Source organism: Oryzias latipes, chromosome 9 (assembly GCF_053564925.1).
Source record: "Oryzias latipes strain Hd-rR chromosome 9, Olatipes_Hd-rR_3.1".
Lineage (NCBI taxonomy): Eukaryota > Metazoa > Chordata > Actinopteri > Beloniformes > Adrianichthyidae > Oryzias > Oryzias latipes.
The window spans coordinates 33,503,171-33,517,919 of record NC_136245.1 but is presented as its reverse complement, the minus strand read 5'-3'; the positions used below and the strand labels follow the sequence as shown (position 1 = coordinate 33,517,919).

At 44.1% G+C, this 14,749-nt stretch overlaps 2 protein-coding genes across 3 annotated transcripts in view; both read left to right on the top strand.

The window, feature by feature from the left end:
- Positions 1 to 5,568, top strand: part of notch1b (notch receptor 1b) — a 51,620-nt gene extending 46,052 nt beyond the window's left edge. Inside the window, exons 30-34 of one of the 2 annotated variants that reach the window (XM_023958197.2) lie at positions 37 to 199; positions 1,568 to 1,866; positions 1,990 to 2,137; positions 2,904 to 3,001; positions 3,087 to 5,568. In XM_023958197.2, the coding sequence (XP_023813965.1) occupies positions 37 to 199; positions 1,568 to 1,866; positions 1,990 to 2,137; positions 2,904 to 3,001; positions 3,087 to 4,427 (2,049 nt within the window). In that variant the 3' untranslated portion in view covers positions 4,428 to 5,568. Of the gene's footprint in view, positions 1 to 33; positions 200 to 1,567; positions 1,867 to 1,989; positions 2,138 to 2,903; positions 3,002 to 3,086 lie in introns of both variants that reach the window. The other variant, XM_023958196.2, reaches the window with a different exon arrangement.
- Positions 5,569 to 6,545: 977 nt separating this feature from the next.
- ubac1 (UBA domain containing 1) lies at positions 6,546 to 14,155 on the top strand. Its single transcript, XM_078953322.1, has 10 exons — positions 6,546 to 7,004; positions 9,126 to 9,246; positions 9,331 to 9,404; positions 9,483 to 9,590; positions 9,663 to 9,765; positions 10,223 to 10,331; positions 10,424 to 10,709; positions 10,830 to 10,916; positions 11,155 to 11,293; positions 12,270 to 14,155. Exons 1-10 carry the CDS (start codon positions 6,867 to 6,869, stop codon positions 12,383 to 12,385), a joined length of 1,281 nt encoding a protein of 426 aa, XP_078809448.1. The 5' UTR covers positions 6,546 to 6,866; the 3' UTR covers positions 12,386 to 14,155.
- Positions 14,156 to 14,749: the final 594 nt, after the last annotated feature.

Below are 14,749 nucleotides of genomic sequence, written 5' to 3'. Positions count from 1 at the left end.
AATTTGCGAATGACTTCTGTGTGGGTGTTTTAGCAGTTTGACGAGCAGGCGGCGTTGGATGCAGACGATCAGACGGACCACCGCCAGTGGACCCAGCAGCACCTGGACGCTGCCGACCTGCGCGTCCCCTCCATCGCTCCCACTCCCCCCCAGGGCGAGATCGAGAACGACTGCATGGACGTGAACGTGAGGGGACCAGGTGGGTGACTGAACCGCTGATCACCCTCAAATCGAACAAATTGATAATTGTGTTGTCTATGCGTGATTTCTGCTGAAATCGTGGAGAAAATGCTTGTTTAATGCGGCAGATATTTATGATCCAAGTCTAAATTCAAACGAATTAAATGTAAAAATAAAATGTGCTAAAGTTAATAAGTAAAAAATGTTTTTAATTTAGCTAATTTTAGAAAACATGTGCCAAAAAAGACAACTTAGATTTGCTTGTAATAAATAAATAAATCTCAAAACAGAATAAAATATAAAGTAAAACAAATATATTTGGTGAAACTTTGAGTTTTTATTGTGTGGAAGGATTTTCACAATAAAATGTTATTTTTCTGTTTATTTCTCTGATTTTGCACAAACCAGAATGTTCTTAAGCTTCACATCAACATTTTAAAAAATGTTTATCCTCATTTTAACCATTTACACCACTCTCATAAATGTATAATCTTATTTTTAATGAGTGGAGCATGTTTTATTTAGCTGCAAATTAATTTAGCAATTTAAATGAAGCACTTCTTTATTTAAATCTTTCTCTGTAAGTTCATGTATTTATTAACGAACCAAAGAGCGTTTGTTAAGTATCGCTGTTCCCGTGACAACGACCACTACTGAGAGGAAGAGCTCCACAGCCCGCGAGGAGGACGAAGCACCGTAACGGGAAACACATTTTATCCTTTCTGAGCGAACCTTTTCTGAGGTGTCGTTGTGTTTCCAGTGCATGTGCAGTCGTGCACGGAGGAGCTGCTGAAGCTCCGTGTCCTCGGGGTGAAGGATCATCTTCAAAGCGGCCCGGTGCCTCGGGGAAAACACTGATTCCTGATCAGCCTAATCATTGGGCCAGTAATGGGCCTTTCTGTCTGAATACTTCATATCAGAAACGCCAATGAAGGCCTCAGATGCATAAAAACTGTTTTGCACTAAGTGGCAAAAATCCCAGAGGGAAACGCTATGAAAAATCAAAGAAGCAGGTTTACCAACGTGTGAGCGCGCACTTTCCCCCCGGTTGAGGGTCGATACGCTTGAATCGACCAAATCTGAGGGATCTGGGGCTTGCTGCTCTTTTGAAGAGGAGAAAAGCTATCCAAGCGAACTGACAGAGCGGCCTCTCTTAAGAAATGAACGCTTGGTTTTTGCAGCAGTCGAGCTTTAGCAGCCCGATCCCCCCGGCTTCACGTTCCCTCTGAAGCTCCCCTGATCCGAATGAATTATCCAGAGACGGACGGAGCTGTCACGATTCGGCTCGGGCAGAATTATCACACCGTTTGATTTGTTTGACGCTCCCTTCAGTTACTTTGACAGCACACTAACACGCCTTTATGTCCTCCTGGCTCTCGCCCTTCAGATGGATTCACACCCCTGATGATTGCATCCTGCAGTGGAGGGGGGTTGGAGACTGGCAACAGCGAGGAGGAGGAAGACGCCTCGGCTAACGTCATAAACGACTTCATCTACCAGGGCGCCAACCTTCACAACCAGACCGACCGCACCGGCGAGACGGCCCTGCACCTGGCTGCGCGCTACGCCCGCTCCGATGCCGCCAAACGCCTGCTGGAGGCCAGCGCCGACGCCAACATCCAGGACAACATGGGAAGGACACCGCTGCACGCCGCGGTGGCCGCTGACGCGCAGGGAGTGTTCCAGGTGGGTCCTTCGGTGCTCAAGGCACAGCTTTTGGTTTTTCCCCTCTAGTCTCATTCAAACAGGAAGAGGAAATGACTCGAAACTAAAAAAATACCAGAAACATATTCCTGTCTGTGTGTGCAGATTCTGATAAGGAACCGCGCCACGGATCTGGACGCCCGCATGCATGACGGCACCACTCCACTCATCTTGGCTGCCAGGTTGGCTGCGGAGGGCATGGTGGAGGAGCTCATCAACTGTCACGCTGATGTGAACGCCATTGATGACTTTGGTGAGACTTCACTGTTTTTTGCTGCTTGCATGAACTTCCCTTGTTCTATCCTAGGCACTTTAACATTGGGAGTGGGGTCATCTAGACCCACTAGACAGTGCTCTGAACCTTTTTTCTTCAATGATTTGTGATCTTCACTGGTGTCCATGGATTACATGAAATCCTCTTCACCTTTATCCACCTTTGTCATGGTAGGGAGAACACGTCACTGTAAGGGTGGGGTCATTTTGACCCCACAGGATAGCACAAGGGTTAGGCTTTAGCTGCCAACCTGTAGGGGTGCTGCAGGTTTTTGGGTCATCCGGGCCCGAGGAGGGGCCGTAGAGAGGAGGTTGTGTCTTACAGATCCCTTGAGGCTTTTATGGCCACCAAGTGGGATGTCGTTAAAAACTGGTTCAAAACTGGTTCAAATCCTACCCCTCTGGCCACACTCAGCTCCTTCCGGTCTCACCCCTACCCATTGACCTTTTGTGTGCCACAAGACTTTGTCCTAGACCCGCTCGTCTTTATCATCAACCTCCTTCCCCTTGGCAATATCTTCAGAGAAATTGAATGAAGCATTCCCCTGCTATGCTGATGACACCCAGCTCTGTTTTCTCTGGAGACGAGCAGGGTTCACTGAGCCGGTCTATGACCTTTTTATTTCGGGTTTGACCTTTTTTTCTTTTTTTTTGAAAGAGGCTTTACCTCTGTGCTCAAAGGTCAAGGGGGATTTTGATTTTGAAAGAGCGTGTTCTGCCTAACGTCCCCGTTCTCGTCCCTCCAGGTAAATCCGCTCTTCACTGGGCCGCAGCGGTAAACAACGTGGAGGCGGCCATCGTGCTGCTGAAGAACGGCGCCAACAAGGACATGCAGAACAACAAGGTTCAGGAAGAGTCTCCCGCCGTTTTCTGTCCAGCTGAATGACCAACACCGGAAACCTGACCGTTTGTTTTTGTCTTCTCTCCAGGAGGAAACTCCTCTGTTTCTGGCTGCGAGGGAAGGGAGCTACGAGACCGCAAAGGTCTTGTTGGAGCACTTTGCCAACAGAGAAATAACCGACCACATGGACCGACTACCCAGAGACATCGCACAGGACAGGATGCATCACGACATTGTGCGGCTGATGGACGAGTACAACGTGGTACGAAGTCCTCCGATGCACGGAGGCTCCCTAAGCACGACTTTGTCCCCTCCTCTCTGCTCTCCCAACGGCTTCCTGAGCAGCATGAAGCAGCCGCAGCCTCAAAGCCAGGGCCAGGGCAAAAAGGCGCGCAAACCCAGCGCCAAGGGCATCGGCTGCAAAGACAGCAAAGACATGAAGGTCAAGAAGAAGATTTCCCAGGACGGGAAGTCTGTGAACTTACTGGACAGCTCTGCGGTTCTGTCACCGGTGGACTCGTTGGAGTCTCCTCATGGCTACGTCTCTGACGTGGCTTCTCCCCCCATGATGACCTCCCCTTTCCAGCAGTCCCCGTCCGTGACCCTGAACCACCTGCAGGGGATGTCTGACCCCCACCTGGCTGTCGGCCACATGGTGATGCCAAACAAGCAGGAGCTGGCCCGGATGCAGTTCGACCCGCTGCCTCCCCGTCTGACCCACCTTCCGGTTCCCGGCTCTGGAGGTCAGGGGTCAATGAACGGCCAGTGTGACTGGCTCTCCAGAATGCATGGCGCCATGAGCCAAACGGGCCAGTTCAACCCCATGAGAGGCGGCCCCCACCAGGGGGCACAGCACGGGATGATGACCACTTCGCTCCACAACGGCCACCCCGGCTCCAGCCTGTCCCAGATGATGACCTACCAGGGAATCCAGAGCACCAGACTGGGACCTCCGGTCCACATGATGCAGCAGCAGCAGATCCAGCAACTCCAGAACCTGCAGCAGCTCCAGCAGCAGAACCTCCAGCTCCAGCACCAGAACTCAAACACAACCAACAGCCAGAACTTCATCAGCGGCGATCTGACTTCTCCAGAGCTCCAGCCGGGCTCTGGCAGCTCCAGCATACCCATCCACACCATCCTCCCCCAGGAGAACCAGATCATGCCCTCCTCCATCAACCAGTCCATGCCCAGCACCCAGTTCCTGACCCCGCCCTCCCAGCACAGCTACTCAGGCCCAATGGACAACACTCCAAACCATCAGGTGCAGGTTCCCGACAACCCCTTTCTGACCCCGTCCCCCGGCTCCCCGGACCAGTGGTCCAGCTCGTCTCCTCATTCCAACATGTCCGACTGGTCAGAGGGCATTTCGAGTCCAGCGACGAGCATGCAGTCTCAGATGGGGCACCTACCAGAGCAGTTCAAATAGGAGGCTGGTAGTGTGACGCCCGCACGGGCAGCTGTATAGTTTTAAATAAAACCGAGCTGGAAACAAGATTTAATAGGACTTTATAATCTTTTATACTAACAACATCTGCATCCTTTTTACTTTTTATTTATTAATGTCTCCTTATTATTTATGTGCCTGCTTGTTGTCGCCTGTGGCGTTAGTCCAGTCGCTGCTCCTGTAGTACCTCCTTCTGCCTGGAGGGGGCAGCGTTACACACTGGCTATTTATTTTCTCAAAAACTTGTAGTCTTTGCTTTTTTTGTATATTATTTCTTCATCCCTGTTTTGTTTGTTGTTTTTTTTGTATGATCTGAAACCCTGATTCAACTAGAGCACATTTTTCAGTTTCAGTGTTACAATGTCGGGAAATATTAGTTGCTGCTCGCTGTGAATTTGAGTAGAATGTGTTTTTTTTTTCTTTTCCCTTTTTGTTTTGCCGGACGGGTGGAGCAGCCATTCGTTTTTATTGCATTCGTGGATGTGATACGTTGTACAGAGTACGGCCATCTTGGAGATTGGCAGTGAAGGCAGGCTTGTGTTAAGTCCCGCTGGAGAACCGGCCCGTTGGTCGCCATGTTGGTGTGTTTTTTTGTTTTTTTCCCCCAAGAGGAAACAGGAAATGCCGTATTTCCATCCCTCCGGTTAGTTTGAGCCTATGGCTGTTTTTCCTTCTGTAAATACGCTTCAAATTCCCCTCGTAAGCAAGATTTTGTTTAAGAAATCGAATACTTGGACGTGGATTGGATGGGATTTGCACCAACAGTAGCTTTCTAAAGTATAAAGTATAGGAGAATATATATTTTGTATATTAAAACCCCCAATGCAAATAAAAAAATTGAAAGGAAGCAGATTAAATATATTTGATTAGATAAAGAGTATGGTTCTAAAATGTTCATATGAAGTTGTGAATCACCATAAAATCACTGAGAAAACTGTTGGTGAAGTTCTCCATGATGTTCTTTGTGAAATTCTCTCAAAAAAAAATCCAAGCTGTTAAAAAAAAAAAACAGCAAAATGTTTGTTTTCTTTGTCAAATTTGACTTTTCCTGAAATGTTTTTTACTTTGATTTTTATCCTGTAAAAATGTCTTGTTATAATAAATGGCACTTGCGATTCTCAAAGTGATCAGTTTGGGGTTTTTGTAGTCCTAAAAGAAACTTAAATGAGTGTTTAGTTGACGTTGTGTACTCTTGTCGTTTTTTTATTTTTTTTAATTTTTATTTGCAAATGAACAAAGCAAATAATCCGTTTTCATTAAAAGATTTCATGGTTGTCACGTGCAAAAAATCAAATTTACTGTTAAAATTAGTGATTGATAAATGTATATGACTATTGGTATCTTTAAATTATTTTAAAAGTCAAATTGATATTTTAAATCACCATTTTGTGGGCGGGACCTGCAGGTAACCGAAGAAACTAAAGGTCATTCAAAACCTACAGACTCACAGATTATCTTCTTTCTCCTCATCTTCCTCTGTGAAGATATTTTTTCCATGTCTCCATCTAGTGGCATGAATTTAAAAGCCACAATTTACCTTTTATTCACTCTGGTAAAAATAAAGTAAAATTCAGATGCAGATGAATGAAGGACTCAGTATTGAAACACCACTGAAATAGTTTAATGACTGATCATAAACAGTTAGAGTATTGTTGAAACAGGTGAATTGCTCTTAAAAAAAGTTTAAATTTCTGAAAAACAGTTAAAGTACAGGGGAAACAGTTGAACTACAGTTGGAAAAGCAATTGAAATCCTGTTTGACAATAAAACAATGAAAATAGTGCTGGAAAATCAGCTAAAGTAGTGTAAAAACAGCTGAAATGTTGTGTTAACAGCAAACATACTGTTCAGAAACAGTTACAGGATGCTGAAGACAGGTGAAATGATGTAAAAGGACTATTTGAAATTTTGAAAAGCGGTTGATTTAGTGTTTAAATAATGTTGAAAACAGCTGAGGTGCTGTTGAAATAGTTAAAAATGTTGAACTACTGTTAATTAATGTTAATTGATTCCCGTTTAACCTTTCTTTCCAATAAATTCGATAACAGTCTTAAACAAGTCCAGATTAAATAATGACTCAAAGTCCCATAATGCACCAGCACTCGTACAGTTGCGGGTCAGAGTTCAAACGTTACAGTAAAAATAGGATATTCGCTGGTTGTTGCCCTGTGTGCTTAGCGGCAAAAAACAAACAGCTTGGCGGCCTCGGAGCTCGTCCCTCGGTTGTCGCCGGTCCGAGAGTCCGAAGATGACCGCCAGCTGATCGGTGCCGTTCGGTTGTTGGTGGATTTACCCACGGCGGCTAGCTGGGGGCTCGCGCTAGCAGGCTAGCAGGCTAGCTCGCTGGGACGAGCCGAGGGGAGCAGACAGCCACCGCCGTTCGTTCGCCAGCGTCGCCGGGCCCCGAAGACCGCGGCAGCCATGTTCGTCCAGGAGGAGAAAATATTCGCGGGGAAAGTGTTGAAAATCCACATCTGCACCATGGACGGTGCGGAGTGGCTGGAGGAAGTCACGGAGGACACCACGGTGGAGAAACTGAAGGAGAAGTGCTTGAAACATGTAGGTTTGTTGGAGGTTGTTTGGGCTACTTTGTTGTTTTGTCGTGTCACTGCCCTGCCGGGGTGTTTGCTCTTTGCCCTCGGGGTAAACCGTCTCCAGCTGTGTATTTATAGTAACTGGGTAGACTCTGCTATTTATAATTGAAGAGGCTGGCAGCTTCTCTGCAGCTTCTGCAGCTAAACTGTCCTTTTCTGTCCTGCTCTATTATTACCCCGCTCACCTCTCCTCTCCTTATATGGCCCTGGCAGGAACTCAACGGGGGTCTATTATTTCTCCTTTATTAATACTTTAGATTCCTATTACTTCTGTGCTGACTGACTCCTCTTGGGTTCCCATCCAACCCACTGAATTATCGTGAAAGAAACTTTTATTTAATTCAAATTCACTCCACTCGGTGAACAAAACGTTGGTTTTTATTTATTTATACTTTTTATTCCTGGAGAATTTGGACTTTTACTCGATTATATTTATGTCAAATCAAACAGTTGTTTCCAGGTGAAGAAAGGTTTTTTTTTTTTTTTTTTTTTTAAAGTTAGTAACTAAATCTCGTTGTTGCATCAAATGAATGAGAGCAAAACAACATTTAGAAAATATCAGGAAAAAGACAAAAACGACCGACATCCGCAGCTGGTAAATGGGTAACTTTGATCACGGTAACCACGGTAACGGCAGCTTCACTGCTGGAAGAATTCAGCATCCAGAAAAACTTTGTCACTGCGTGAAGATGGGTTTTAGTGAAGATAAAACAGTGTTGGTTAGTAAAAATACCACAAGCCTGATCAATCAAACATTTATACAAGAAAGAAACACTGACAGAATAATCAATCGGTGAGTTAAATCCTATAATAGAAAATATTGAATGTTAACTCCTTCATACCTGAATTTATAAAACATATAGTCATTGTTTTGTCCTTTCCAGGTGATGGTAAATGAAGTCCTGGATTTATGGCTATGAACGGACGTCAGAGAAGGTGTAACCTAAATAAAGATATAGAATCATAGAAGTGTTGGAAAAACAACTTATTCTCAAGCTCCAACATTAAATCTGACGAATTGTTATTTGTTTTAATTTACTATTTGGACAAAATAGAAGATTTTAAAGAATTTTTTTTATTCTGTGGGTCAGTCTTAAAATTTCTAATAGAGAATGTGGTTTTATTAGTGGTTTATTTGTGCTTTATGTGCTACTTATTAGTTGTGCGACTCATCTGACAAATTTATTGGAGAAAGTTTTGATTTGGCCAAAAAATCTAGTTTCTCTTATTTTGATTTTATTCCCTATTAAACGTTTTGTTGTTGTTGCTAAAACGCTGCAGTTAAATGTAGTTTGAAAGATGATCCTCGTTGTACGTTTTACTTTCTCCACAAAAACCGTCAATTTAGTTTGTGTAAAATGGAAACTTTCAATCCTAGTTACCCTGACAGAAACATAAATAATAAGAAAATTGGAGAATAAATTAAAAAGCAATATAGTAAAAAAAACACTTTAATTTCTTTAAAGATCAGTATAGCACCTTAAAAAATAAAGTTTTTATTTATTATTTCTATGACAAACATGGTGTAGAGAAAACAAAATCATTAAAAAATAATCAAAAAACCAATGAGGTAATATTCAAATACACCTTATAAAAATTGCTTGGGTTTCCTTTTGTTTAAACAACATTTTGAGCAGCGTTTTGATATGAATGCTTTTAATTTGAAAAGACAACGTCAGCTTGGAGTTGACTTCCTCCACAACTTGCTGCCACTGAATCAGAAAACCTTTATTGTCACCGTCCGCATGAACAATGAGACTAAAGATGTCAAGATGCAAAAACTATACGGACATACATGCACACAAATGTGCACACAATATGTGGAATACAGTAATCTAGGAAAAGTCTGTTGTAAATCAAAATATTAACAGAATAATTACTGTCCATTGAATGAAAAGGTAATAAACATAATAAACAGTAGTTCTGTGACTAAAGAGCGTTGGGTCTTATTGTAATGATAAAGCGCTATATAAGAAGACGCCATTGACCCTTTAGGTTAGAATGATAAATACACAAATATACATGTACTCAACAGATACACACATTTGATTTCTTCTGTTTGTTTTTTCGTTGTTTGATTTTGCAGTACGTTCATGGAAGTCTAGAAGACCCCAAAACTCTCACCCACCACAAGCTCATCCACGCTGCTACAGAGCGAGTCCTAACGGACGCCAAAACCGTCGCTGACGAAAACCTCAAGGACAAAGGTACGCGGCGTCACGTTTGCAACCTTCTCGCTCCCGTTGCTGCTGACTTCCCATCATTTATCTGCTTTGTGCGTTTGGTTTCAGAGGTCCTGCTGCTCATAAAGAAAAGGCCGCCGCCGACGCCTCCGAAGACGGCAGAGGTTGGTTCAGATGAAAAGGTAAACGCCTTCTTTTTATGAAAAGGCTCCGCATGTTAAGCTCCTTATTAGCAGTTTTTTTTGTTCGTCTCTTCTCAGAAGAAACAGGACACCAAAGCTCCAGACAAAGACGCCATCCTGAAAGCGACCGCCAGCTTACCCACACGGCACACGGACCGCACCGTCACGCAGCACAACATCAGAGATGTGAGCGTTCAAACTCCACGGCCTCCGGGTCTGCAGCCGCCCGCCGCCTTACGCTTCCGCTCTTTGTTCCAGTTTCAAACCGAGCTGAGGAAAATCCTGGTTTCTCTCATCGAAGTTGCTCAGAAGCTTCTAGCCTTGAATCCCGACGCTGTGGAGCTCTTCAAGAAAGCCAACGGTGAGGCGGACGCTTCCTGTCACGCCTGTACACTAATGTTGCTGCTGGAGAATGTGACTTCAGACAGAAAAGTCTTTTTAAATGAGAACAAAACATTTCCCAAATGTACATAAATCTTTGATCGGGTTCAGATCTTTGCCTTCATTCCAAAATCCTGGACGTATTTTTCTACGAAGGTTTGAACTTTGAGATTTGAAACAAGAGAGGAACGTGTGAAAAAGTGTGCAGGGAGTCGGTTTTGTAAAAATCAAAGATGACAGCTTGGAGCTATTTTAAACGGTAACTCCTGTGAGGAAGCAGGGAACGCCGCGGACGGTCAGTTCTCCTGAATTTGGTCCTTTGAACATCTGAGCCGACGTTTTCCTTCTGAAACTGTTCAGTCAGCAGTTTTTGCTCGCCATTCATGAGTTTTACTGAGAGTGATATGCGCACTAAAGGTGGTGTTTCTTCGTCACAGCGATGTTGGATGAAGACGACGAGGACCGCGTGGATGAAACGGCGCTGCAGCAGCTCGCTGAGATGGGTTTCCCTGAGAGCAGAGCCATCAAAGCTCTCCGACTGAACCAGTAATTCTGTTTTCTGAACAGCATAAACACGCATTTGTAGCACAGAGTGGCTGTGTGTGGCTGGACCACCGTCCTGATTGTCTCTGCTTTAGCATGTCGGTGACCCAGGCCATGGAGTGGCTCATCGAACACGTGGACGACCCCTCTGTGGACGCGCCGCTGCCGGGACAGGAGTCGTCGGGGGCGGCGGTGGTGGCCGCGTCGGGAGCTGCGACCGGGGCTGCAGCGGCCGCCACGCCGGCACTCTCAGCGTCCGCCGCCGCCTGCTGTAACCTCCTTCGCAGCCAGTCCAGCTCAGACGAGAGCAGCAGGCAGGACGAACTCACGGAGATCTTCAAGAGGATTCGCAGGAAAAGAGAGTTCAGACCAGATTCAAGGGTACGACAGTCTCTGCTCTCTGAAAAGGTTTTTTTATTTTGACAGGATCTTGTATTTATTCATAGTTTCAGTCGTCTGTGGATTTAGTCTCCCGTTCAGGCTGCTGTTTTTCCCCTTCAGGCCGTCGTGGCTCTGATGGAAATGGGCTTTGGTGAGAAGGAGGTGATTGATGCTCTGAGGGTCAACAACAACCAACAGGACGCTGCTGTATGTATCCACAACAATGTCACTGCACCTCCTCCCCCCTCACACACATCAGATCTGATCATTTCAGTAGAAAAGTGAAGTTGACTCTCTGTCAAACAGAGAATCCTCATGGAAAGCTGCTGTTCTTCAGTGTTTGATAGAGACGCTGCTGCTTCCAGCTGAAACGTTTGATGTTTCAGGATATGTGTGTATAGATTTACCGGTTTGTTTTATTCTAACCACACTTGACTTCCTGCAGTGCGAGTGGCTGCTGGGCGACCGAAAACCTTCTCCTGAAGATCTGGACAAAGGCATCGACACCAACAGCCCGCTCTTCCAAGCGATTCTGGAAAACCCGGTCGTCCAGCTGGGCTTAACCAATCCCAAAACCCTGCTAGGTATCATCCAATCCCACTGATCGGTTTTAATTTTAGATGATCTGTGTTTTTGCCACAGTTTCTCTTGAAAGCATTTTTAAACACGTTAGCTTAGCGTTAGCTTTCTTTTTGTGGGCGTCTGATCAGCTTCAGATTAAACCGCTCAGGGAATCGATCCCTCGGGAGGTTTTTGTGTAAAAACACAACTTTATTTAAAATCTCTGGAACACTTTAGCAGAAAATGCATTTCATTTCGCAGATATTTATTTTCCTTTTCTTTTTCACACCGAAAAAAAAAAAAAAAAAATTTCACAAGGAGGAAAAGTTCAGTTGGGGTTATTACTAAATTTGGGGAAAAAGGAAAAGACAGAGCTTTATTCTGATATAATCCATTTCCATCCAGATGATTCCAAAAAGGCTAATTTATTTAGCCTGTTTGCTAATAAACGATGAATGTGAACTCTAGGTCTGATCAGAACTACTGACTGTATGTCAGAACTGGAGCGAGTGAGCGTGACATCACTCATACTTCCACAATAAAACCAAATCAGTCGCAATATTATTATTATTTTTTTGATACGGACACCGCCATGTTGAAGCCAAACGTCAGCGGTGATTGGTTTGAGTCATTGTTTCTATGGCAACCATTCACCAATCAGGGTTGAGCTTGATGGAGGGCCACGCCCCTACCACCAGGTACACGAAATCTTTCAACCATTTTGATTGTTGGATGTGTGGCTCCGCCCACTCTGATTGAGGCATCTGATTGGTCAGTTTATAACTTGAATACTTGGAGCTACAGCAAAATGTCACGATGGAGGAACAGCTGCTTATTTCTCTGTAGAAGTCTTTGGGAGTTTGACTTCTTGGAGCCAGCAGGTACTTCCTACTGGCTCCAGGTCGCTCGTTCCAGTTCTTATATACAAGCCATGATCTGAATAAGCAAGAGCTGACAGTGAGTCAGTTCAGAAAGTGAGCGTGTTTTTATCTTTTACAGCTTTTGAAGACATGCTGGAAAACCCACTGAACAGCACCCAGTGGATGAACGACCCGGAGACCGGTCCGGTCATGCTCCAGATATCCAGAATCTTCCAGACACTCAACCGCACATAGAGCCAGCCGCCTGGTGGGACTGTGTGTCTGTGTGTGTGTGTGTGTGTGATCACACTGAGATGCTGTATGGTTGTGTGTGTGTGTGTATGCGTGAGACACGGACACAATTATCCTTTTCTTTTTGGCCTTGTGAAGAAAGTGGGGAGAGTCCAAGTATAAGTTCAGATGTTACACTATTTATTAAACTAAAATAAAAAACACCTCTACAAAACAAATGTTAACTTTATTGTTATACGGTTACAATCAAGATTGTCAGTTTTCCTCTATATAGTTTCTAAGTTTGACAGACAGGATTTGTTTTATATCACTTCACGTCAAAACAGACGGCAACCAATTTAATGTTTACACTTGAAAGACGACCCATTTTGTCGGATTTAACTCAGTTTTCTGCTTTTGTCTGTCTCTTTAAATGATTTTGAATCAGCGGGGAATGTGGGAAGACTTCTTCCATTATCAGAGGGTTTGATTCAGTCCTCCTCATCCCAGTGGCTTACATTATTATTATCAGACTTTTACCTCCATGAGAGCATTATTACCCATCACCCCCTCAAACAGATTCCACGCTTTGGCCTTTTAGCAGACGGTTGACTCTAAAGTTTGTCTGCGTTCAGAGTTAATGACATCAGACACGAATGTTCATCATTGGCGTGTTTTTGAATGTCTTGACACCCCCTGCAGCCAATCTGGTCGCTTGCAGCAGCACTGAAGGTGGCGTGAGAGGTTAGAGACCCACTCTGATCATCTACTGATCTATTTTCAAAGGGGTCTTTCAATTACGATTATGCCATTTTTTTAAAGGGAAAACCAAAAAAGCCGTGCTCTTTTCTGGGACATAGTTTCTGCAGAGCGCGAGAGTTCATCAGAAATTCACCTCGGGGTTGTGGGCGGGACCGTTGGCGCGGCGCAACCCCACCCCTGAGAGCTCGGAGCAGGGAGCTTGTGGCCCTTTTCTACGTCACAAAGATGTTCCTTTTCAAACGGCATTTTCCCATCTGCTCTTGATTTACAACAATTTGAAAATAGATAAACTCAGAAATGCAATTTTGAGCATAATGTTCTTTATCTTTGTCCTCCATCGTAGGAAATATGCCACGAGGACGTCTTAAAAACGCCAAAAACGCCATTTTCATCCGAGTGGGTCTTTAAAGAAGTGAAAAGGATGAGCTTTTTTTTCTTCTTCTACTAATTTAAATGAATATTTTTGGTTTATGTTCAAGAAGTAACAAATAACAACCAGTGGAGATTTTTTTTAAACATGTCAAACCAAAACAAATGTATAATTTGCCTTTTTCATTGCATCCACCCACTGGAAAAACTGTGTTTCTGTGCAATAGGAAGGACTTGTGTAAAGTCATATATCTAAGAAGCGTGTGAACTGAAATGAGTAGCGTGTTATAATACGATATTAGCTTTTGCGTTGGCCGCTCCAGCTACCAGACCTCGGAGAACTTTGCCTCTGCTAGAACCAAGAATTAAACAAAACGAAAACAACGGAAGTGGAGAGTGGCGTGTTTTACCAAGCTTATGAGTGTTTTTATTCAATATTTAAAGTGTAGTATTGCTGTGAGTTTCTGCTCAGGGAGGCCCAGATTGTTGTTGTGGTAAACCCTGCTCAGCTCATTTGGAACCAAACTGTGTAGAACTTTTCCTCACAGAGAAGAGCGCCACAAGACCTGGTTTCATAAATGCAATATTTGAAATATTTCAATGTTTTAGAGTGACGTGTCTGTTTAAGCAATGTCTTATTACAATATTTATATTGAAGCCAAACCAGTCACTTGGTCTTATTTATAGCATTTTTAACTCATCTTGAAGCTGATCAACCAATGTGAAGAAATCAAGGATTCAAGGTGTTGTTACAAAACATGGACTGATGGATCACGGCGGGATTTCAGGCGGCGCAGCAGCTTGGAACGAGGCGTGAGCTCCAGACGTGTCTCCAAAAGCCTGTCTGCACTGAAATACTCTGAATGAAACATTTGAACGTTGTGCACGCTGCAGGCCAATGCAGACGGCTTTCAGAACGGCCGAAACAATGAGCTGGATTCCCGGAGGACACTGAAGATAGAAATGCTGGAGTCACTGGTTGTTGTCACCCCCCCCCCCCCCCCCCCTTTACTCCGCTGTCATGCAGGAATTTCCCACTTCAACAACCTATGCAATATTTACTTACTGTCTGCAAATGCCTCATGGCTTCTGGCATCCAGTTCCATCTCACATTAAATCTGTTTGTTTTTGTTGCTGTATTTTATTGATTCTGTTTCAGGGTAATTCAGTCAGTAAAATATAAGAAATACCATCAAGAAATTAGCCATCAAGCTTTAAATTAAAACCTTTTAATCACTGTATGAGTTAATGCATTTA

Bases quoted from the DNA above. Each gene is read 5' to 3' on its own strand.
- ubac1 (XM_078953322.1), top strand. From the start codon at position 6,867: ATGTTCGTCCAGGAGGAGAAAATATTCGCGGGGAAAGTGTTGAAAATC. The intron at 7,005-9,125 runs GTAGGTTTGTTG...TTGATTTTGCAG, and splicing joins AGGAGAAGTGCTTGAAACAT to TACGTTCATGGAAGTCTAGA. The intron at 9,766-10,222 runs GTGAGGCGGACG...TCTTCGTCACAG, and splicing joins GCTCTTCAAGAAAGCCAACG to CGATGTTGGATGAAGACGAC.